Here is a 25853-nt window from a genome sequence, read left to right on the forward strand (position 1 = left end):
GAGCAGAGGCAAGGCTTAGCTCTAGTAAGGTCAGTGAGCAAGTGGGGGGAGGGTGGCAACTGCCTTGAGTGACACTGTGATGGGGGCAGAAAGCAGGCCTCTCAGCTTCAGCCAGCACCCCTCACTGGGGTCAGCTTCTCCCTAGGAAGTCTCCATCCTTCCTGCCTCAAGAAAGTAGGTGCTTAAAGTGCTTAGCTTCAGCCCCACCTGCCTTTCTAGGAACTGACAACTTACCTGAGGAACCTGGCTACTGGCTAAGAAGGTAAAAGGCAGGGCCCAGATGTCCTCAAGGGACAAAGAGTATTAGTCCCTGGAGCTCATGATGGGGACGACTGGGAATGAATTTAGAAACCAGGGGTTATTTAAGCATCTTGAATACTGAATGAGAAATGACCTACAGACCAGTTTTTCAAGTTGGCAGGTAAGGAAGTCCTTGGAAGCTAGCAGAGAAGCTGAAATAAACTATTGGAACATATTCTTCACTTCTCTTTTTTTTCTTTGTTACTCTCTCCATCTACCCTCCTCACCTGGTATATTTACACAGTAAGCATCTTCTTGATATGTTTTTATGTAAGCTATCCTCTCCACAAAGGTGAGCCAACAATACCCTCCCCCAAAGAACTGTGTTCCCCGAGGTCCCGCAGACTTCCACAAGTTCCCCCACAAAGTGCCACATGTTAACATCTACTGGAGGTGTCTCAAATCTGAAGTCATAATATCACACATTATTTCTATATGGTTAAAAAAATGATGTGATAACCTTGAGGAATGTGATGGGAGAGGAGAATAGTAGGAAGTGGACATACTCCAGGAGACTTGAATCAGCATCTGAGAATTATCTTCAGTATTTTGCCTGTTCTTAACTGGGAGAGTAAGTCTGTCATTAGAATGAACACCAGAAGTTGCTGTGCATCTCTACTTATCTATCAATAGACCTTTTTATGAATGTGTCATTTTTATTTCTAGTTTCTACAAAAGCCCACTACTAAAGTAATACAGGTGGGCATTGTTAATAATATTCCTCTATCTTTGCACCTCAAAATATGAACTGACTTAAACTTACTATGAAAGATGTTTTCCGCAAATGCTAATTTAAAAATGAACGTTAATTGAAAGAAGAATGTAGAAATCTTTATGCCCTGATTTAATAATGGATCTTACTATTAGTCAGCAGATAGCCAGCAAATGACTCTAGAAGTTCAGAAGTAGAGGAGGATTTACCTTTAGACTTTACTACATAAGCACTGAAAGTTTATTTATAAACTGAATTTTATGAAACTGTTTCTACCTTAATTTTCAACAAATTTTGCAACAGAGCACAGAGTTTTACAATGGAGAGGAATCTTTGGAATCTTCGAGTGGGGTCCTTGCATTCATCTAGGCATTTCCCCCTCAGTGCTAGGAACAAATTCTGTCCTAGAGAAGTGCTTGATGACCAGTTACTGAAATTAAATGGAGCTAATAGAAAATATAACGCTTATAATTAAAGAAATTGCATGTGATAGACACATTCTAGTATTTTCTTCCTTGATACTGAGTTTTAAATAAAAATAATCTTTAGTCTTTAGAGGTTTATTTTACCACCTTCTGATTATGTACTATCATGGAGATGGTAAATAATTAATTGGAAAGTCTTTAATCGATGTTAGTAAATGTTTGTCCCTCCTATAAATCAGTCAATTATGTTTGATTATGTAGATTTCTATTTCCTGCGAGTGCCATGAGATTCCCAGCAAATTGAGATATGGAGCCAACATATCAGAAAATCAATAGAGAAGTATCTTTAATTGATACCTTGTCCTTAGAAATGCATCCTTGGTACACAAGGTGTTGAGCACTGGGGAATTCTGGAAGAAGTGTTCCAGTTTTTGAGCTAAGCGAATATTTACGAGTGAAGCCACCCTATAATTTAGAAAAATGAAAAGAAATAAATCATTATCAATTGTTTGGCTCCAAAATACAATTCTAACAGAATAGAAACTTACAAAATTTCATTCTTTTTCATCCTGCAAACCATGACAAGTTAGGAGATTTGGGTAACTGTTTATTAGATCAAATAACTGAATAAACTAGACATTTCAGCAGAATTACTGTTGCCAAATCATAAATAGTTTCACAGTCTGGATATTTTTCTTATACTTTGGATTTTAGTTTAGACACTTGCCATTTTTCACAACTTTTAGAAATTTAATTTTAGTTCACAAGTTTACATTTGTTAGTGACATAAGTTTTGAAAGATCTGTTTTTAGACTACTGAAATTATTTTAATATGAAAGGATCAGAAATTGCCAAATTTACTTATGGATTACCAAATCATTTATGGATTAAATAAATGCGATGATAATAAGTTAATTAATTTATACAACCTCAGAGATAATTAATGGTAAAATTGTGATTGGAGTCCCAAACTAGTACTCTGGATTTTCCCACCTCAGTCTTCTTCCCCCTGCCAAATTCAGATATTTGTTCTTCTTTTGAATCCTTTAGGGAAAGCATACCTCTGGTAGTTTTCAGAAAATTAGAAAAAATGACAAATAAGTAACATATAATACTGCAGTGCTAATGTACCTACAAGAAACACACACAGAAAGAGAGAACGCATATTCATGACGGAACCAGAGCCTTGGCGAATCAGTCTCCCAGGTCACAACTGATTGTTCCTTCTCCACAAACAAAACTTTAACAAATTGGATTCTAGTAAAAAGTTTGGCAAAGAATAAAATTGTGAATATGGTAAAGGAAGTAGTGTTCCTGGCAAGGACCAAATTTCATTCTTTCTCATAGTTTTCCTACATTTGCTTCTCGAGTTTTTGTGTTTCTTTGTGTGTCTTTGTCATATTGAAGATGTTTACTAGACAAAAGCTTCATTACTTACATAGGTAGATTGGGTCCCTACCCTGCCTTATCATTCCCAACATTTGTAGACTCTTACAGAATTATCATGATAAATCAGAAAGAAGTTGGGGGGACTTTTGAGTCCTTAAACACCAATTTCTTATTGACTGATTTGATATATGCTTTCACACAAATTTTATACTAAAAGTGCAGTAGAATTTCATTACTTTCAGGTTAGGTTTTAGTTTTTAGCCTTGTTAATCTTTATTTTCAAGCATGGATAGAAAAGGATTATTCTGATTGACTAATTTTTAAGAAATTAATAAAGAACTACTACATAAATATCATAAACTGAGATAATAGCATGGTTGATCCAAATTAAATCAGTCTTAATTCAAGATATGCTTCAAAGATTTTTAATTGCTTTGGGTTGTCATTTATGAGCACCAATTATCATTGTGCTGACAAAGAATGGTATTGTCAATGAATAGGGAAAAATAATAAAATGCAAGAAAATAAAGAATTTAATCTGGAAGGAAATGATATGGCAAAATATGAAACTAACATTTGATAAACATAAAAAAATGCACCTAAATTCTAACTTTAGGAAAGCTTACACTTTTTTCTTATACCTTTTCTCTTGGGTGGAATATCATGTTTATTCATCCCCAAAGCATAATTTGGTGAGATTGGAAAAGAGAGACAAAGAAATAGAAACCAAAAATGACAATACATAATGTACATGGTGTATTAAATTTAAGTTAGGAATATGAGAATAGTCTCATTTCCATGAAACAAATATAATTAGTAATCAAAAATCTTTCTACAAAGGAAAAAAAAAAAAAAAAAAAACTGGCCCAGGAGATTTAACAGATGAATTTTCTCAAGCATTCAGGAAACAAATCATTTCAAACTGAAAAGATTTTTTCCATACAGTGAAAAAGAAGAACCACTTCCCAATTCATTTAAAAACTTTTATGCCAGAATTGGACAAGGACAGAAAAGGAAAGAAAAATTATAGGCCAATCTTGCATAGTATCATACTTGAAACAGTACCAGACAAAATCAATGAAAAAGTCAATTGAATTTCTAAAATCAAGAAACAAATATTAAGAACATGCAATAAAAAGATACTGTATAAAAATAACAACAAATATTAAAATAAAGTTGAAATATCAATAAAGGGATAGAAAATCTAAAAAGAAACCAAAAAGAAATTCTAGAGCTGAAAAGTACAATAACTTAAATTAAAAACTTATCAGAGGGATTCAAAGGTATATTTGAGTAGGCAGAAGAAAGAATCAGAGAACTTGAAAAAAGGATAATGGAAATTATTGAATCTGAGAAACAGAAAGAAAAAATGTAAGAAAAGTAAACCGAATCTAAGGGACCCATGGGAGATTATCAAGCAGACCAACATACACATTGTGGGAATCCCAGAGGAAAAGGAGGGGGAGCAGAGAGATTATTTGAAAAAATAATGGCTCAAAATATCCCAAGTTTGATGAAAAACATGAATATAAACATCCAAGAATCTTAACAAGGTCCAGATAGGATGAACTCAAAAAGATGTACAGCAAGACATATTATAATCAAATTTTCAGAAGACAAAGACAAAGAGAGATCTTGAAAGAAGCAAAAGAGAAGTAACTCATCACCTACAAGGAATACTCAATAAGATTATCAGCAGATTTCTCAGCAGAAACTTTGAATTCCAGAATGACATATTCCAACAGCTACGAGAAATAAATTGTCAACCAAATATCCTATACTTGATAAAACTGTTTTTCAGAAGTGAAGGAGGAATTAAGACATTTGCAGATAAACAAAAGTTGAGTGAGTTCGTTACTACTAGACTTGTTCTACAGGAAATGCTGAAGGGAGTCCTATGGGTTAAAATGAAAGGACACTAGACAGTAGCTTGAAGTCGTACAAAAAATTAAAGATCTCAGTAAAGGAAAATACATGGGCAATTATAAAAGCTAGCATTATTGTAACAACAGTTGTAAGTCTACTTTCTGTTTTCTACATAATTTAAGAGACATTTTTTTAAAACAATTATTAGTATAAAAGCTAATATTATTGTAACTTTGGTTTGTAACTCCACATTTTGTTTTCTACAAAATTTAAAGACTAATGCATTATTTTAAAAAACTATTATTGTATATTTTTGGACACAATTTATAAAGATCTAATTTTGTGATATCAATAACTGAAAGAGAGACATTTCCATGCAAATGAAACCAACCAAAAGAAAATGGGGTGGTGGGGGGCTACTCTAATATCATATAAAATAGACTTTAAATCACAAAATATTATAGAAGATAAAGAAGGACATTATATACTAACAAAAGGTTCAATAAATCAAGAAGATATAATAATTATAAATATTTACACACCTATAAAAGACCATCAAAATATATGAAGGAAAAAAATGACAGTATTAAAGGGAGAAATAGTTCTACAATAACAGTTGGAGATGTTGATACCCCACCCTCAGTTATGCACAGAACAACAAGACTGAAGATAAGTAAGGAAATAGAGGACTTGAGCAGCACAATAAACCAACTAGATCTACAGACATAGGCAGAACACTCTACTGAACAACAGAATACACGTTTTTCACAAGTGAACATATAACATCTTCCAGGAGAGACCATGTATATTGGCCATAAATTAAATTTCAATAAATTTTAAAAGATAGAGATCATACAAATTATCTTCTCTGATCACAGTGGGATGACAGAAGGAAAACTGGAAAAATTAACAAATTTGACAAAATTAAACGTACTCTTAAACAACCAATTGATCAAAGGAAAAATCATAGAGGCAATTAAAAAATATTTAGAGATAAATGAAAATGGAAACATGACACAAGAAAACTTACAGGATGCAGCAAAAGTAGTACTAAGGGAAAAAATAAGAAAGATGTCAAATCAACAACCTACATTTACAACTTAAGTAATTAGAAAAAGAACACAGTAAACCCAAATGGGTAGAGAGAAGAAAATAATAAAATTTGAGCAGAGATAGATGAAATAGAGAATAGAAAAACAATAAAGAAAATCAATGAAACCAAAAGTTTGTTGTTCAAAAAGATTGAAATTGACAAACCCATAGGCAGACTGACTTTAAAAAAGAAGAGAGAAGACTCAAATGACTAAGACAAAAAATAAAAGATAACCGAGTCTACTAAAATAAAAGGATTTTAAAAGAGTACTATGAAGAATTGTACATCAACAAATTGGATAACTTAGATGAAGTGGATAAATTCACAGATACACAAATCCTACCAAGACTGAATCACAAAGAAACAGAATATCTGAATCAGTCTACAACTAGTAAGGAAATTGAATCAGTAATCAAAAATCTCCTGAAAAAAGAATGGATCTGGACCTGATGGCCTCACTGGTGAATTGTACCAAACATATAAAGAAGAACATATAAAGAAGAAATACATTACAGTTTTCAAAAAAATTGAAGAGGAAGGAACACTTCTTAATTCATTCTATGAGGGCAGCATTACCGTGATACCAAAGTCAGACAAAGACACTTCAAGAAAAGGAAACTACAGACCAAAATATCTTACGAACATTGACACAAAAATCCTCAGCAAAATACTAGCAAACTGAATTCAGCAAGATTTTAAAAGGATTATACAACATGACCAAGTGAGATTTACTCCTGTAATGTAGGGATGGTTCGGAACACAAAAATCAATCAATGTAATACACCACATCAACAGAATGAAGAAAAACTAAACACATGATTATCTCAATTGATGCATTTGACAAAGTTTGACACCCTTTCATAATAAAAACACTCAACAAACTAAGAATAGAAGGAAACTACCTCAACATATTTAAAGTCATAAACCCACAGCAAACATCCTACTCAATGGTGAAAGCTTGAAAGCATTTCCTTTAAGACAAGGATAAGGCACAGCTGCTCATTTTCACCAATTCTATTCAACTAGAAGTTCTAGCCAGAAAAATTAGGTAAGAAAAAAAAACATCCAATTGGAAAGGAAGAAGTAAAATGATCTCTGTTTGTAGATGATATGATCTTATATGTAGGAAACTTTAAAGATTCCACAAAAAAAAAACCAAAAACAACTGTGAGGACTGATAAATGAATTCAGCAAAGTAGCAGGATACAAAGTCAACACACAAAAATCAGTTGCATTTCTATAATATAATAATGAACAATCTTAAAAAGAAATTAAGAAAACAATTCCATTTACAATAGCATCAAAAATAGATAAAAATTAACTTAACCAAGGAGGTGAAAGACTTGTACAATGAAAACTTCAAAACATTGCTCAAAGAAATTAAAGAAAACATAAATAAAAGACATCCTGTGTTCACAAATTGAAAAACTTATTGTTAAGATGCCAATACTACCCAAAGCAATCTATAGATTCAATGCAAAATCCCAATGATGTTTTTCGCACAAATAGAAAAATCCTTCCTAAAATTCATATGGAACCTCAAGATACACCAAGGAGTAAAAACAATCTTGAAAAAGGACAAAGTTGGAGGATTCACACTTCCTGATTTCAAAACTTACTATTGATACAAAGCTACAGCAATCAAAACTGTGGTGTTGACAAAAAGACAGGCATGTAGATCAATGGACTAGGATAGAGAGCTCAGAAATAAACCCTTGCAAAAAATGCTCAAAAGATTTTGACAAGGACGCCAAGAATATTCAATGGGGAAAGCGCAGTCTTTTCAACAAACGGTGATGGTAAAACTTGACATCCATGTATAAAAGAATAAAGACAGACCTTTACCTAATACCACATACAAAAATAAACTCAAAATAGATATATGGACTTGGCAAAGATTTCTTGGATATGATACCAAAGGCACAGGCAACAAAAACAAAATTAGACAAATTGGACTTCATAAAAATTACAAATGTTTGTGCATCAAAGGACACTATCAACAGAGTAAAAAGGCAATTTATGAAATGAGAAAAATATTCACAAACTGCATATCTCAAAAGGGATTAATATTCAGAATATATAGAGAACTTGTAAAACTTAACAAAAAACCAACCAACCTGATTCAAAAATGAACAAAGGACTTGAATAGACATTTGTCCAAAGAAGATATACCAATAGTCAATAAGCACATGAAAGATGTTCAACACTACCAATCATTAGGGAAAATCAAATCAAAATCAAACGAGATACCACTTCATCCCCATTAGGATGGCTAGTATTAAAAAAAAGAACAAAAAACAAACAAAAACCAGAACATAACAAGTATTAGCCAGTAGGTAGAGAAACTGGAACCCTTGTACACTGTTGGTGGGAATGTAAAATGGTATAGTGCTGTGTAAAACAGTATGATGGTTCCTCAAAAAATAAAAAATATAATTATTATATGAGCAGTAATTCCTCTTCTGGGTGTATCTCCCAAAGATTGAAAGCAGGGTCTCAAAGAAATATTTGTACACCCATGTTCATAGCAGCATTATTCACAACAGCTAAACCATGGAAGAAATCCAAATATCCACTGAGAGATGAATGGATAATCAAAATGTTGTATATACATACAATGGAATATCATTCAGCCTTAAAAAAGAAGGAAATTCTGAAATATGCTACAACATGGATGAACCTTGAGGACATTATGCTAAGTGAAATACAAATACTGTATGATCACACATATATGATGTACCTAGAGTAGTCATAATCATAGAGACAAAAAATAGAATGTTAGTTTCTAAGGGCCAGGGGGAAGGGGAGATGGGGAGTTATTTTTTAATATGTATAGCATTTCAGTTTTGCAAGAGTAAAAGTTCTGGAGATAGGTGGTGGTGATGGTTGCCCAACAATATGAATGTACTTAATACCACTGAACTATATGTGTACTTAAAATGATTAAGATAGTAAATTTTATGTTAATTATATTTTGCCACAATAAAAATAATCAAAAAATCAATTACAGGTGAAATAAAGACTTAAGTGTTAGAAGAATAAATAGAAAAATATTTTTATGATCTAGATTATACACATTTTTTAAAAAGATACAAAAATGCTAATCATAAAGTTTAAAATGATCTTCATCAAAAGATACTATAGAATGTTGAGCCATGCCACTAACAGAGAGAAGTAATTTACAGCACATAACCTACAGGATATTAGTATCCAGAATATATAAAGTCTTTGAACCAAAGTTTTAAATAGAAAAATTATGTGATCTGAACAAACGTTTCATAGAATAGAATTGACTGATAAAAATCCCAAAAGATATTCAAGCTCATAATTTTGATGTAGTTATCAAAAACAATTTTCAAGTGAAAACCACAGATACCATTTTACACCTATTGGACTGGCAAAAAACTCAAATGTCTTTCAATGCCAAGTGTTCCTGAGAATGCGGAGCAAAAGGAATGCTCACACACAGCTGGAGCAACATAAACTGATACAACCATTTTGGAAAACACCTTGATCTTAACTAGTAAAGTTAAACATGAGTACATATATCCTAAGACCCGAAATTCCACTCCTGCACATGTGCACCTGGACAACGTTCAGAGTAATAATGTTTTTCAGGCAAAAAGGAAAAAATTCTCCCAAACTGGAATGAATAAATGTGCTGTGATATTTTCATACCATGGAATATTAGCAGTACAAAAAAGGTACTAGAACTACATATATTAACATTGATGAATTACAAAACCTAATGTTGAATGAGACCAGAAAGTCATAGGGAAAAATGAATCCATTTTTATGTAGGGAAAATAATAAATAATATATTGGTGATAACAAACTGGGCAATAATAAATGATACATAATATTTACTATTTTAATCATTTTTAAATATATAGTTCAGTGATACTAAGTACATTCATATTGTTGTGTAATCCTCACAACAGTGTTTAATATTCATGGTATACATTCATAAGTGAAAAACTTTAAGGAAAGACAAAGGAGTAATTAACACCAAATTCTGGAACGCAGTAATTACTGGTAGGGAGGGGGAAGTGATGGGGTGAGGGCACACAGAGGACTTACCTCTTTTCAGCTATGAGGTAGGTCGTGAGTTTTCATCTTATGCTTATTTTTAAAACTCTGTGTGTGTGTGTATGCATGTGTTACAAATAATACATTACCCAATAAAAATGTTAGAGTGCTATGGAAACACACTTAAGGAACAGAGTATATGTCTTTAATTCTTATTTAAAACTCTCATGTTGATAAATTATAGTTTTGTGTAATAGAAGCTAGCAACACGTGTGGAACATCAACAGGGGGCAAGAGTGCGTAAAGAAAAAATTCAAAAATTAAATTTGTTTGGATATGTTAACAAATGTGTACATGGTATAAATCAAATAATAATATTCTGTCTAGAACATGTAACAAAAAGAAAGGAGAGATTGATAAGCTGGGAAAAATTAGTATATGATCATTTTAATTCCACTAGTAGATTTTCTATTTTAATTACACTAAAAGAGGTGCCAGATCTTAGACCAGCTATGGAGGTCTGGGTTTTTTTTTTTTTCTCTCTCAATTGATGACTTCACTACTCTTGGTTGAACTATTAAGAATCTTATTTCCAAAAGAAAACAAGAAGGAACCTACAGAAAAGAAACAATATGATTAGAAGACAAGAGGGTCTGATTTATGAGGAAAGATTAAAGGATTTAAGCTGCACAGTTTGGCTAAGTGATGACTAAAAGAGAGCATGATAACAGTCTACAAATATTTGAAAAGCATATACCAAGGAGGGAGGATTTGCTGTTTATCTTGGTACAAAGTTGTTAAACTGGCCATGAATGGTTGATGTTAAGGAGAAGGAAACTCAAGCTATCAGGGAAACTTCCTGGTTGAAATGTATGAAATCAAGGGACTTATTCCTTAGGAAATAATGGCAACTTCATTACTAGAGCTACTTAAAACAAAATTGACCCACACTAAAAGATTCACAGGAAAAGAAAGGCTTCCTTTGACCAGGACGAAGTATTAAAACTAGGTTTCATTTGGGTTTTTTTTATTCTTGGGAATTAAAGTATTCTGAGACTTTCTCTAAGACATTTTTGAAATCTGAACAACTACATTTATGAATAAAAAATTTAAAACAATCAAAATTCATACCACTGACTGATAATTACTCTTAATTTCCTCTACATGTTTTGTTTTGCTTTCGTTGCTGTTGATTTTGTTTGCTTTTATATTATGAACTATTTAAAACTTATAAAAAGGTATAGGTAAAAAGTAATAAATACTCATGTACTTACCATCCCAATTAATATATTAGACATTTGAAATATTAAAGCAGCCTCTGTAGCCCTCCCTAATCTCATTTCCTTCCCTCCCCATAAGGAATAATTAATGTTCAGGATTTGGTTTATATCATTATTATTCAAACCTTTAAAAATTTACCTCATATGTAAATATTCTTAAATAACATATACTATTGCTTTAAAACTGGTACCATGCAGTATGTATCTTTCTACATTCAATGAGCTTTTTTCATACAACTTTAGGTATTTGAGATGAACCTAATTTGATTCTTATAGCTACAGTTCACTCATTTCCAAAGCAGTATAGTATTTTCCTGTATTAAATATATAAAAATTTATTTTCCCACTATATCATAATAGACTTTCATTTTTCGGTATTCTGAAATTATAAACAGTACTGCAATGAACATCCTCATACGTGCCTCCTTGTGCACGGTGTAAAGTTTTCTCTAGGAATGCAGTCATAACGTGCGTGAACTTTCAACTTTCCAAGATATTGCCCCTCCTACCATTTATGAGAGTCCCTCTGCTCCACATTCTTAACAATATTCAAAACACATATTTTGATACTTTTTAATTGCTGTTATTCCAATAATGGTAAAATAATTACTTTTAGGTTCTAATTTGCATTTCCCTGATTAAAAATTAGATATGTTTATTGGCAGGGATAGTATTCAAAATATTTATTGAATATATGTTATAGAACCTGGTCAATCAGAATGGACACCACGAGCACCAACACTATTTATCAATCATTCTTTTTCATCTTGTGTGAATTGCCTGTTCATATACTTTGCTACATTTCTATTGGGTTATCTTTTTATTACTAAATTGAACACATGTTCTAAAATGGTGCCATCTGATAGAAATTTCTGTAATGATGAAAATGTTCTATTTTTTTAAAATGTTCTATTACCTGCACTGTTCAAATACAGTATTCACTAGCCAGCACTTGAAATGTAAATAATGTGCAGAGAAACTGAATATTTTATTTTACGTAATTAACAGCCACGTGTGGCTAGTGGCTACCATACTGCTTAGCATAGTATTTATAGATATTAATCTTCTATCATTTATATATGATATATATATATCCAGTTTTATTTTACACATTTTACATATTTGAAGCCATATAAACATATATTTGTTTTTGCATCCTGTTTTTCTTCCTAATTAACATTTCTCCATGTCATTAAAAGAGCCCTTTAATAAATGATATAATATTCAGTCCCATAAAAGTCTTATAAATTATGTAATCTTTTGTTTTTTGTAAAAAGACTTTATTTCTTTTTATTGCTGAATAATATTTCATTGTATGGATATACCAGCTTTTGGTTTTTTTTTTTTTTAACATCTTTATTGGAGTATAATTGCTTTACAATGGTGTGTTAGTTTCTGCTTTATAACAAAGTGAATCAGTTATACATATACATATGTCCCCATATCTCCTCCCTCTTGCATCTCCCTCCCTCCCACCCTCCCCATTCCACCCCTCTAGGTGGTTACAAAGCACCGAGCTGATCTCCCTGTGCTATGTGGCTGCTTCCCACTAGCTATCAGTTTTTATGTAATCATTTTTATTATTAGTCATTTAGATTGAATACAGTTTTTCACTGTAGTCAATGACAATTTTGTCCATAATATTTTGTCTGCATTTTCTATTATTTCTTCATGTGAGACTCATACAAAAGTGAAATTAGTGGGAGAAAGAGGATGGACACTTTAAAGACTTGAACACAGATCTTGCAATTATTTTCCAGAAAGTTTGTTCTGTCTTCACCAGCAGGGTACGAAAGAACTTATCTCACCATACTTTCACCAGCTTCATAATAATTTCTTAATATTTGATAATTTTATTATTTAAAATGTTAATTTTAACTTATTTGGTAGTTCATTTTTCATGCATTTATTGGCCTTTTCTTCCTTATGCGTATTGTCTATTCATATCTTTTTTTTTATACTATTTATTGAGGTCTTCATATTTTTTTAAATTGATAGGATTTCTTCATATAGTAAAGATATTATCCCACTGTTATATTTGCTTGTGACAATGGAATAATATCTTCCTACTGTCTTTCTTCTGACTTCAGATTTTGTATATGATGCTTTGATTTAAAGGAGTTTTCAATTTCCGTTTTGATTTTTTTCCTTTGAAATTTCTTAAATTGTTATCATGGTAGAAAGTCATTCCCTGCCCCCCACCGCGAAATGAGGTAGATACATGTTTCCTTCTAATTATTATTTTTGTATTTAATAATTTATATGAACTTCATAAAGGTATGAGGTATAGAAATTTTTTTCCAAAAAATTTTTTTCTAACATTATGCCCCGAAGAATTTTATTTATTTATTTGGTACTCTATCTTCCTTCATAAAGGACTTATGACAATTCACTGAAAAATATGTCTTTCTTCATTGGTTGTAATGTCTCCTTGATCACACACTAAATTATTACACACACTATGGCCTTTTTTCAGGTAACTAATTTCTGCTGTAGATTTGTTCTACCTACATTTGAGTCAGTATAATAGTGTCATAATATTTTGATATCTGCCAGACAAGTCCCTTTTGACTATTCTTGTTTATACTTCTCTCAACTATTACTTCCTATATATCCTTCTAGATCAAGTTAATCATTTCCAAAAAAAAACTGCCCACTCAAAATTTTAATAGAGTATTAAATGTCTAAACCAATTTAAGGAAGAATTGACATATTTATAGTATCTAGCATTCCTATCCAGACATGTGGTATGTCCTTTCATTTAAAATTTTCTTTTATAGCTGTATTTTTTTTCAAATAGGTAGTATGCTTCTCTTATTATGATTACTCCCAAATATTTTGCATTTCTGCTGGTTCCTGCAATTTGCATTTTATAATGTTCTACCTTTCTTGTCTTCCACAGAGACCGTTCCCACCTCTCTCAATAGGGAATCTGTGAGAAAAGTAAGTCCTGTAGAAAAGGATTTGAGTGACCATTTTCTCAGTTCTCCCAAGGATGGCACTTAGCTAGTACCATTCCAGATGCATAAAAGAGCCCATTCCCTACATACAATGGATGCCTTGGGGCATTAGGGCTACATTCTCTCTGGGAATCCTGACTGAGAACAGCTGGGACTTTTTTTAAGTTCTTCAAGCTCCTACTACTCCCTACCAAGATTTCACTCACAGAAAATGACCTAACTGACTGCTGATACCTCAGAGAGAAATCCCAAACCACCAAACTATCTCAATTTCCTGCCACAAAATCCACAAATCCACTTGCATCTGAACTAACCCATTTCTTTTTCCAGTTTTAATGGAGTAAGTGTTCCTTCTCTCCAGGGCCACTTTCTCCACTCGGAAGCTCTTCCCTGCCCACGCCTTCAGTGACCCTGTACTCTCAACTTTCCCCTCTTATTCATATCTTTGGTCTCTACTCTTTACTGAATCTGTTTTAACAACATTAGAACCATAGTCTAATCTTCCTTCAAAACTAAATGTCAGGCTTCCCTGGTGGTGCAGTGGTTAAGAATCCGCCTGCCAATGCAGGGGACACGGGTTCGAGCCCGGGTATGGGAAGATCCCACATGCTGCGGGGCAACTAAGCCCGTGCGCCACAACTACTGAGCCTGAGCTCTAGAGCCCACGAGCCACAGCTACTGAGCCTGCATGCTGCAACTACTGAAGCCCGCGCACCGCAACAAGAGAAGTCACTGCAATGAGAAGCCCGCGCACCGCAACGAAGAGTAGCCCCCGCTCGCCGCAATTAGAGAAAGCCCGCGCACAGCAACAAAGACCCAATGCAGCCAAAAATAAATAAATTTATAAAAACAAAAACTAAAAAACTAAATGTCAAGCCCTCCTCCAACTATCACCCTTGACTTGACTAAATTTTCTATGTTCAATGCCACTGCCCATTCGTTTCACAAACCAAACCTCGGCTCTCCCCTGAAAATGCTCTTGCTGCAGTCATTAATTATCTCCACTTAACTAATTTAATAGATCTTTTCCAGTTCTTATCTTGATGACCTTTTAGCACCATTTGATAGTAGCAACCATTCCCTCCTGTTGGAAGCACTCTTTCCTCTTGGCTTCTGTGCCACTGTATTCTCCTTCCTCTTACCTCTCTGGATTCTCTTCAGTTATCTTGCTGACCCTATTTTTCTTTCCCACTTTTCACAACTCTTTTCTCGTAATGTCTTCTCTTCTTATTTATTTATTTTTTCCTAGACATTTTTATTCATTACCCTGACTTCAATCACCATCAAACTAAATACTTAAATCCTCTTGTCCAGCCACATATATCCAACTGCTCACTTCAAGTCTACACTGGATGTTTTACAAGCACATCAAATATGGCAAGTTCCAAATTGAACCCCTTATCTTTCTGTTCTTTCTACCTGCTTCTCTTCCAGTGTTACCTAGCTAAAATCAGTCACTTCTCTCCATCCCTAGGGCTATTATCCTCATTCAGATATTTTCTTATCCAGACTAGCCGTACATCTATAACATGATGCTCCTCTTGTTTGCCTTCCCGTATGCCAGTGTTTGATATTTGGCAATGTCAGAGACATTTTTGGTTTTCACAACGAGGGGGAGGGAAGGCTATTGGATTCTAGTGGATAGAAACCAGAGACATTGTGATGTTGCTGAATATCCTACAATGCACAGCACATCTCCCACTACACAGAATTATCTGGCCTAAAATGTCAGTGGTACCAAGGCTGAGAAACCCTAATCTATGCTGTTCCATCTGTCTGGACCACTCTTCTTCCCTCTGCCCCTACTCCTCCTCCAAACTCCTTCTTATTCTCAGTTCTTTCTTTAAATGTCACTTCCTGTAGGAAATGTCCTTAACCACTTAAACCAGTTTAACTCTCAAGACACCCTTTATAATTAGTTATGATTACGTGCTCAAGATAGGTTTTTCTACTACACTGTAAAGGATCAAATCTATCCATTCTGACTTCATTATTTTGCCCCCTCCTACCTGTATCACCACATATCTACTGATTAACATTTCAACCATGGGTTAAAAAAAATAGAACTTTATTGTGAATTTTTAAGAAAACAAATACATCTCAGCCTCAGTTTCCCTAGCTGTAAATTGGCAATATTATCACCTATTTTCCCTACCTCACCGTTCTTCATGTTCAAATGACCTGAAGTATATGAAGGTTTGCACTGAAAGTCTCACACCCTGAGCAAACTGTGATGGCTGGTCACTCTAAGTACAAAATAGTTTTTTAAAATTTCAACTTTGTTAAACAAACATTTTATCATAATTTTAAAAAAGTATTTAGAGTATTTTTGAGCCTTCAGAAAGCCCTTAACTGTGCTCATTTATATAATCATCACAGTAATGATACTCTATTATTGCTTCCCATAGCTTTAGAAAAATAGGTTGTATAGCCTAACCAAAATATTTTAGTTTTACTTGATTAACAAAACCTACACCTGAGTTTTGATTGCGCTCTTCTAAGGAGGAAGCAGTAGACTTGCGGGAGATTTTTCTTTTATCCGATAAAGTGAGGCTTGCCATCTGCATGCTGTACCAGCTAATGGACCGCTGGTACCACCAGCCTCTTCAAAGTGGTAGAAAGAACACCTGAGAGAAAATGACTTAAATTCCCTATTGACATAAACTTCAGTCAACTGAAGTGTATTTCTAAGTCAATATTTTTGCACTTTCACAACTGTTTATCTAATAAAGAGCTATTATTTCATTGATGAAAAGAGCAATCTGGAGGATTTTATTATGTAATTAGCCATTAACTGTATTAAAAGCACTGGTGGGAAGAAATTGGTCATTTCAGAGGGTTGGGGGCTTTATATTATTTCTTCATATGCCTGCATCATTTCACCAAACTAATGGAGTTACAATTTACCTCAGGTCCAAATGTACCACACAACACATTGTCGTGTGCCCTCAGCTCTGTGGCACCTGCTTTAATGATTAGTGAACTTGAGGACAATGAAGGCCTTATCATGTGCCTAATTAGCCATGCAGTCCCTAATGGGAGTTTAACTCATTTAGATAAAGTCAGTTTGCTGATCTGTTCTTTGGTTGGGAGTGAGAAGGAGGAGGGGAGTCTAGGGAGAAAGTGTGTGCTGTGCATGTGGCGGACCCTTTCTCCTCAGCTCCCACCTCTGCCACCCCTATCCCCACCCCCAGTGCAGAAGAGATCAGCAAACTGACTAATACACACACACACACACACACACACACACACACACACACACACACACAGTGAAACAATCAAGCATTAACATTTGGGTTTCTTGATAACTATCAAACGTTTTGTCTAGATAGGTATATTCCAAATACTAATTCTTTCCATATCCTCAGCTGTAGGCTTTTCGTTTATATTTAAATAAAAATTTCTTGGATCAATAGTGGTCTTTTTTTTTTTTAATAATCTTTTCAGTATCTGATATTAGGTAAGGGTAATTGAAAAATTACCCCTCCTAGGTTAATTGCAGGTGGTTCAGTAGGTCCATGTAAAGAATCATTAGTTGCCCCAAATCTAACTTAGCTCTGTCTAAAGTCCTCAGCCATTCAAGGGACTCAATAAATAATATTTATTTCTATATTTGCCAATAAGGATGAATAACTCCTATTGTTAAACTTGTAATACATAACAGATGTAAAATAGAAATGAAACTAATTCTTACCTCATTCTTCAGCTTGCTTCCAGAAAACCTTAAAAATCAGAACATTTTTCATTAGTTAAAAAATACATATACAGTTATATCTATCAAGGAAATGCAGAGGACCTACAAAAGTTGTAACTTTATATCACGATCAGTGAAATAAATCTGGAGAAATCTGTTTGATTTTCAAAGGGACCCAAGCATCTTTCTCAACTTACTAACAAAATAAGTCTATTACGGGAAAGTTAAATAAAGGATATTTAGGGAAGTCAGGTAAGATCTGAGGCAATCAAAGCACACTTGATATTAAATATTTGTGTGTTCTGGCCTGTATTTTCACTTCACAGTGAGTAGTGGTTAGTAAGCTGCCGTTATGTTCTTTGTAATATCTGAGCTCATCTTAGTATGACTCGGGTGACTAAAATTTTTTTTTTTTCCACAAGATACCTTACTTTTAAAGTTAATTCATTCTTTTGAGAGCAGTTCTTGGGAAATCGTGCAATAAAGCAATCTCAGATGCAGATTTAATCATTTGGAGTTCCAGTATTTTAAAAAATAATAATTGCATATTATCACTGGTTTCATTAGATGCCACCTTACTTGTCAATAACCTCCTCCTGATAGTTGATGACAGATTAGAGCAATATGTTCTTTATATTCATTTGTGCTTTTTCTTTCACAGAGACTCAGTAGCTTAGGTCAGTAGCTTTATCTTACTAAGGTAAGCTGGTATATCAAAGTATATGTGATTCGAGATGATTATAATAAACTTTTCATCTTTGTAAGATACTGGCCAAGCACATAGATCCTTAAAACAGGTTATCTCTTAGAAAAAAAAATTACATTTTCTGCCTTTATTTTGTTGAATCTACCTTGAAAACAGACTCAGCCTTATAAGTAGATAATAATTTAAAAGCAATTCTGCTTCCCTGATTTCTCTTTTACATCTCTCTGGGATCCCTGGTTCACCATTAATTTATTATTAATGATTGCAAAGTATATTAATTGCCCAGTCATTGTAAATGTCCATACAAAGTTAAAATTAAGGTTTGATGCTTAAAGGAAAACATCTCAATAAGCAAAATTAGTAAGTCATTTTATTCAATAAATATTATACATATTTAAAGACATACAGAACTTATCTTGAAGATAGTGGAACTCTACCTTGTCAGGCCTTTTCCAGAATAAACGGAGTGGTAATATGCACTGCTCTCTTTTATGCCAATCCCATAATAATGATACCTAGAGCAAGAACAGGAACCAGCTCTGTGTTAATGTAGTTTTTTGAAGGGGAAAAAGAGACTAAAGTAGAATTGAAGTAAACCACAAGTAAGAACTGCAACCTCTTGGTCTGCATCTTCCTTTCCTGATTTTTTCCTGATTAAGTAACATCTTAATGTGTTTAATCCTTCTTTAATGGTAACTAATTCTACTTATGGTCATATTTCTGGCTCTAAGCTTGAAAAAGACAGGAGAATTGCCTACTGCAAATCCCCCTCAAACCTCTAAAAAATTAGGTTTCGAAAACCAAAAAAAAAAAAAAAATTATAATTGCAGGCATTTAACTGCAGGCACTTAAATTTGTAAATGTAGACATTGGTTCTAAGTATATCAAGCGTATCTATCTGCAGACTGCTTGGTTCAATTTGAATGTGGTCAACTGAAGAAGAAAATGGTGGGTTTTCTTTGTAGTACATCTATTGAATGGAGAAAAGAGTATAACATTATGTGTGGGGAAGACGTTGATGTCATGCATAGGAATATGTACGAAGCATCTGACCCTTTGAAAGTTATTTTCCTCATGAGGAATGAGAAGCCCAAGTCACTGTCATTTTCACTTCAAACTTCTGTGCAACAATGGGGAAAAAAACATCTCTGTGATGAATCAATGGAAATATGAAACATGGACTGCAACAGTGTTATGAATAATTTGCTATAAATGTATCTATGGATCCTGAGCCACAGGCAAATGTAGCATCTCTCAAGTTGTACCTCATTCTCCTAAACTGCACACCCCAGACTTACTCCACGCCCAAGTACAAATGCTACACATGTGACACAACCGCTAGTCAAAGACTGGGTATTTAGTGAGGGTGACCAAAGCCTGCTAATTTCTGCCTTTACTCTTCTTTCCCCTCTCTGCCCACCACGCAGCACCATTACCTATTTGGTTATTTACCATTTCAATCTGCGTTCATCTAAGATCAGGGAAGGAATGAAATAAAAGAATAAGGGGGTTTCCAGTAGACTTCAGTGTAACCATATTTAAAACTTCATTTCTTAGCATCACCATCTGAATTTAAAGTGAACAGGACAATGAAGGATCTACGCTTCAAGGCCCCTCTGCTGACCTCAGTAATAAAGGAGGGACTTGTCAGAGCAACTCTACCCCTAAACGTTTTCAAGGCTCAGGACGAGAGTACAAATGGAGGCCCACATACCTTACGTCTAATTACTTAAAATATATAAATCAAGCGAACACATTGCAAAATAAAATGTCCCTGTCCTCCTATCTTGACAATGTACCTCCATAATGATCTAGTAGGTAATTCTGAGCTTAGAATGCCTAGACTCCTGGAGTTCCACGAGGAAACATGGTGGTGGGAGAAGAGCCACCCCAGCTCCCTTATCTCCCCAGCCTCTGCTCCTTTGTTCACTGTGAGGAGCCTCTTGAGAACACTCCAGCCTCCATGTCCAAGATGCACTCTCACACACACCCCAGACAGCTGCCCGCTGGGGGAGGCACCCATCTGGTCTATGTCTCCTGAGGATGGATGAGGGAAGAGGCCCACTTAGGCCCAGGAGGCAGGCCTGAGACTGTTTGGAATTCTTGGGCCCCACGGACCTGAAATGTGAGCTTGAAGGGGGATGCAGTCTCAGGGGACACAATCACTCAGGCTATGGACTCCTGGTCTCCTAGGAAGGAGATCAGCTGGAGGAGGGGAGGAACAGAACCCTCTATAAGCATGAGTCCCAGAGATGGCTTCTCTCCCGTTAGGTTCTAAGGGCAGAGAAGTTGCCTCTAATGACCCTGGGCCATTTGAGATGGAGAAGAAAGAGTTTTTAAATATGAAAAAATTACACATATTATAATAAGAAATGTTTCAGAAAGGTCTGTTATGTTTGAGAAACAGTAATGGAGGGTGATCACGGTAGTGAAGGTATTTTATGAGTGTGGCAGACTGGGAACGAGTTTTCAAATCCTCAGTTTTGGTAGAAGGACAATAGCAGTCTGTTAACCTGAACAGAAGAAACTCCATTTTTACAGTAAGAAAATACTCCTCCGGTAGATAAGGGAAAAGAACCTCTACAGTATAATGGAAGAAAGGGAGAAATGAAGGAAATATGAAACTTAAGCAAAGGACATTACAAAAAGCAGCTATAGTAATTGAAATTGATAAGGTAAATACCTAAAACCATAACAAATGAACAGATTTAGATGATATTCAGCCAAGCATATTAGGATTAGTGAGTGAACATGAGTCTGAAATAAGTATAACTATTTTTCTTTATTAGATTTTAGAACTAAGATACCAAAGAAAATGTCTATGTATTAGAAGAAATAAAGCAAGAGATGCTTGAGAACAAGAGAATCTATTACAATGGAAATATATTGCAATTTCATGGTCTTTTGCAAAGCTTGCTGTTTGTTCTATGGATGCTACAGTTTAAATAACTTCATTCTAGCCACTTGCTAAAGCAATACATGTTAAGCATTGCTTTAAAAGTTGATAAATCTTCTTTTACTATAACTTTGATCTTCTTGTTTCTCATCTATAATCCTTGTCTCAACATGTAAATAATATTATACCATGGTAAAGTGGTTTGCCATGCAGATTGAGAAGAAACTACATTGCCTTCACGGGTGGTAGACAAAAATCACAAGACAAATCAAAAGGATAACCATGAGTTCAACAAATATTAGATGACACACTAATCCTGACCACTGTGAGAGCTGTCAATACAATGATTAAAAACCGACATGGATAACTGAGTCAGGAACATATATGCTTCTGAATTCCACCCTAGAGTCCATGGTTTCCTGAGCCAGACCTCCTGCCAGTCACAGAACAGTGACCGCATTGAGCAGCCCTGAGGCAAATTTTAATTCCATTTTTAAAAAAATCACTTGATGAACACTTTTTGTAAAAATGGCAACATCCTTTAGGACCCAATAAATGCTGAGTAACACGGATTTGTAATTCTTTTCTTACTTAGGATTTTTAAGGAAAGGATATTTTTATTACACAATTCATTTGTTCCTTATTTTTATAAAACAACTGTATTATTTTGCTTCCTCCTTTCTAATCATTAGGTCAGAATATCTTTAAAAATAGAAGTACTTAATACCTCCACTTACATTTAGAGTCAAGATTTTACATCTAAAAAAAAATCTTTTAAGTAATGTATTTTATTCGTAGGTCAAATGTAAATGACACCATCAATCAGACACACATTGACACCCAAGGAAGGTAACTTGGTCAGCTACATTCCACTCTACAAATGAGAAGCAGCATGTCCTTTTCTCATTAGCAATGCCTCATAATTTAGACATGTTGATTTAGCTGAGCATGTTATATCAATACAATCTTATAATTACACTGGCCCACAGGGAACGAGTGAAAAAGTGAACTCTTTCCTTCAAACATGTATTTAATGCTTATTGTGTGCTACGTGCTGAGGATTCAAAAAGAGACAGATGAGGGTTTCTGCCCTGGAGGAGTTGATAGTCTTGCGGGGGAAAAAAGCATGCAAAGAAAGAACTGCAATACAAAATTAATATGTGCTAAAATTGAAGCAGGTGATAGTAGGTACTAATATAAATAGTTACCATTCATTGATCAACTATTACATGTAAAAAACTTTATGTATACTTCATCTCAAATTTCCACAGCAGCCTGCAAGTGAAGTAATATCTCCATTTCAAAGCAAAGTTCAAAAAAGTTTATGTGATTTGTTTGGAAAAAATATGTGAAAAGTTATGGGTTTGAAGACAAAATTCAAACCCAAAGCACTCTTTGTTTCAATAGACTATACTCAAGATGCAAAATATGTCTGTATATATAATTTTGTATCTCAGTTTTATTTATAATTAGAAATTCTTAAATGAAATATAGTTTGAATATGCTTGCACTCAACATATACACTCTCTCTTCAACTTCAGCATGAATCTTTAAGAATTGATAACTAACTTGAATCATTAAGAACTATACCATTGATCTGAATGTTTCATACTTGAAATTCCATATATAAACAAAGACTCCCTCTAGAATATAAGCTCCCTATAAGAGGAGCTCAACAAACATTTGTTGAATAAATAAATTCATAATATGAAAAAAGTTAAAAATAACAATGTGTCATAAAGAAAATTTTATAAGCAGGAATTTTTAATAAAGGGCATGCATATAGTGTCATATACTTAAACATAGCACAATTTAAAATCTGGTAGAGATTAAAAAGCCTCTTGTCTAATGTGATGTAAGGAAATCTACTAATTCCTTTAACTCTACCACTAGTACTGTATAAACTTATCTATTTCTATCAGAGTTACTTGCCCTCCACAAATAACATGTGCTTTCCTCACTTTGTGCCTTTACTTTGTTGAGCTCTTCATTGGGAATGCCCTTCTTCCTGCATGTCCCCATTTCTTATCCGTGCCTCAAGGCATAGCTTCAACACATGAAGCTTTGCCTGGTCTCTTAGGCAAAATTAATTTCTCTGTCCTTTGAACTCCTCTCTTGGTCAGTTATCCCATGGAGCTTTGCATCTCGTACTAACGGTATATGTATACACGGCTTACCTCCCCTACTAACCTATAAGATTTGGAGGAAGGGAATTTCATTTTCCCCTTCATTGTGTTCCCCCTTAGAAATTACTGTAAAGAGAAATCCTCATTTATTGGACCAGTCAATGTGTTCTGCTAGAAATCTGGAAACTGATAAAACACAAATTCTCTTAAAGCCAATAGTTTTCAATAACTGCTTCCTAGGACTGTGCCTTTCCAGGTTACTGGTAAAATATTGGCGTTGAACAAAAGTTGTATCCCTAAACAATGTATATAAAGGACATGCAATCAGCGTATTTAGGTGGAAAGACTAGAAATTGCTAGAAATACAAATCTCAATATTTTGCAATGACCATTGTAATGCTTTAGCACATTTCATATCCAGTTTCTTCTGGAGCCAATAAAATAATCTTCCCCTTTAATCTTCTTTTTAGTCTAACTAGGAACATGTTATCGTCTGAGTGATGATTTAGTGTCTTTGAGAAGAGATAATAAACGAGCAGCTCTCTGTCTTCCTAACAGCTGAAGATAAACCTCATAAAACTGGGGAGAGTAATTTCATACAAAGTATACATGGATTTTTCATCTCACTTGCAACATTTTATATCACTATTTTGTTGTTAATATATTACCCTAAAATAAATCTTGCTAGGAAATATTTGCCAGAAATGTTCTAGCATAACAAGGATATATACAGGTAAATGTTGAATAAAAAGTGAGGTTTGCCTCACTGTGGGCTAACTAGTTTTTAAAATTTATATACCAATAGCCAATGCCTATCCTGTAGGTTACTCTGAATAAAGATTCCCAAACATTTCACAGTTCTTTCTCCCTATATGATTTTTATTTTAAAAGAAATATGATAACTGCTTAAAAATCCTAGATATGATTAGCTAATTTCTCTAAGAAAATGTTTGCATAATACAAGTAGTCTTTGTGATTATCTAACAAAATTGTCTTCATTCATTAGCATCAACTGTCCTTAGCCTTGTATCAAGTGACAGATATCATTTACATTTTAGGAATAAAGAAGAATAATTAATTAATTTTTATGCCCACATTTTAAAGTGAATGTGTTATATTTTAATAGGACAAATGAAATTATTGCTCCTCTTTTTAGTACTAAAGTATTTACCTTGTATCTAATACTTTTCTTCATTTGCTGATCAATTTATACCTGCACCTGTATTTCTTCTTTTCCATTTTGTCATTATATAGAATTCCTGAAACATATGTTTCCACTGAGCTAGTAGCCCTGATGTTAGTTTACATTACACAAATGATAACTGATAAGGAAATGATGGGATTAAGTTGTTCAGGGACTTGCAATAACTTACTATGATAAGAGCAGCTGCCATATCAGTTTTATTAACCCACTAAATCACTACTAATAAATAAGATAATAGCTTTTATCCGTCATGTCTGAAAACCAAGATTTGACTGATCAAAGTCTACAAGAAATTAAAATGTAACTTCAAATCAAACAGTTTACTGTGTGCATGAAATCTCATGAAATCTAATTGGTGGGCTCAACTGTGTTCTCCCTTACACTGCTGAGCCATTTTGAGCAAGGGTGGGACACGGCCTCTTTTGCTAATCATTGTTTCTTTAGGGCCTAGTCAGCACCAGGACAGACGTAAAATGTTTACTAAATAAATGAATATTAATAGTGAAATTTTTTTGACAGCATGTACCCTATCTTACTATTGTTTGCACCTCAAAGACTCTTTGGCACCAGGCTTTGTCATCAATATAAACATGAATGGATTGATTATCCTTGCTATAATAGATTCATAACATAAAAGAGGCAAGAATTACTTTTCATTAGATACTCTTTGTACCTATAGAATTTTGATTCATTTTTATTTATTCAAAATCTAAATTTAAAAATTTTGGGACTTCCCTGGTGGCCCAGTGGTTAAGGATCTGCCTGCCAATGGAGGGGACATGGGTTCGAGCCCTGATCCAGAAAGATCCCACGTGCCACAGAGCAACTAAGCCCGTGCGCCACAACTACAGAGCCTGTGCTCTACAGCCCATGAGCCACAACTACTGAGCCCAGGTGCCACAACTACTGAAGCCCACGCGCCTAGAGCCCTTGCTCCGCAACAAAGAAAAGCCACAGCAATGAGAAGCCCAAGCACTGCAATGGCCCCCGCGATGCAACTAGAGAAAGCCCGCACGCAGCAACGAAGACCCAACACAGCCAAAAATAAAAAAATAAATTTATTAAAAAAAAAAAATTTTGCACAGGAAAAAAATCAGAGTATATTATTAGCATTGGTGGTAAATCAAAGAGAAGAAAAGAAAAACACAAAAGCAAAGTCAGTTTTTATCTTGA

General features: G+C 34.2%; 1 protein-coding gene across 1 annotated transcript in view; it reads right to left on the bottom strand.

The window, feature by feature from the left end:
* Nucleotides 1-25853, bottom strand: part of RFX6 (regulatory factor X6) — a 54384-nt gene that overhangs the window by 18459 nt on the left and 10072 nt on the right. The window contains exons 5-7 of the mRNA XM_007190749.2: nucleotides 18892-18969; nucleotides 17749-17776; nucleotides 1795-1902 (exon numbers count right to left, since the gene is read on the bottom strand). Coding sequence (XP_007190811.1) covers nucleotides 1795-1902; nucleotides 17749-17776; nucleotides 18892-18969 — 214 coding nt within the window. The remainder of the gene's footprint in view (nucleotides 1-1794; nucleotides 1903-17748; nucleotides 17777-18891; nucleotides 18970-25853) is intronic.

The sequence above is a fragment of the Balaenoptera acutorostrata genome, chromosome 14 (assembly GCF_949987535.1).
Source record: "Balaenoptera acutorostrata chromosome 14, mBalAcu1.1, whole genome shotgun sequence".
NCBI lineage: Eukaryota > Metazoa > Chordata > Mammalia > Artiodactyla > Balaenopteridae > Balaenoptera > Balaenoptera acutorostrata.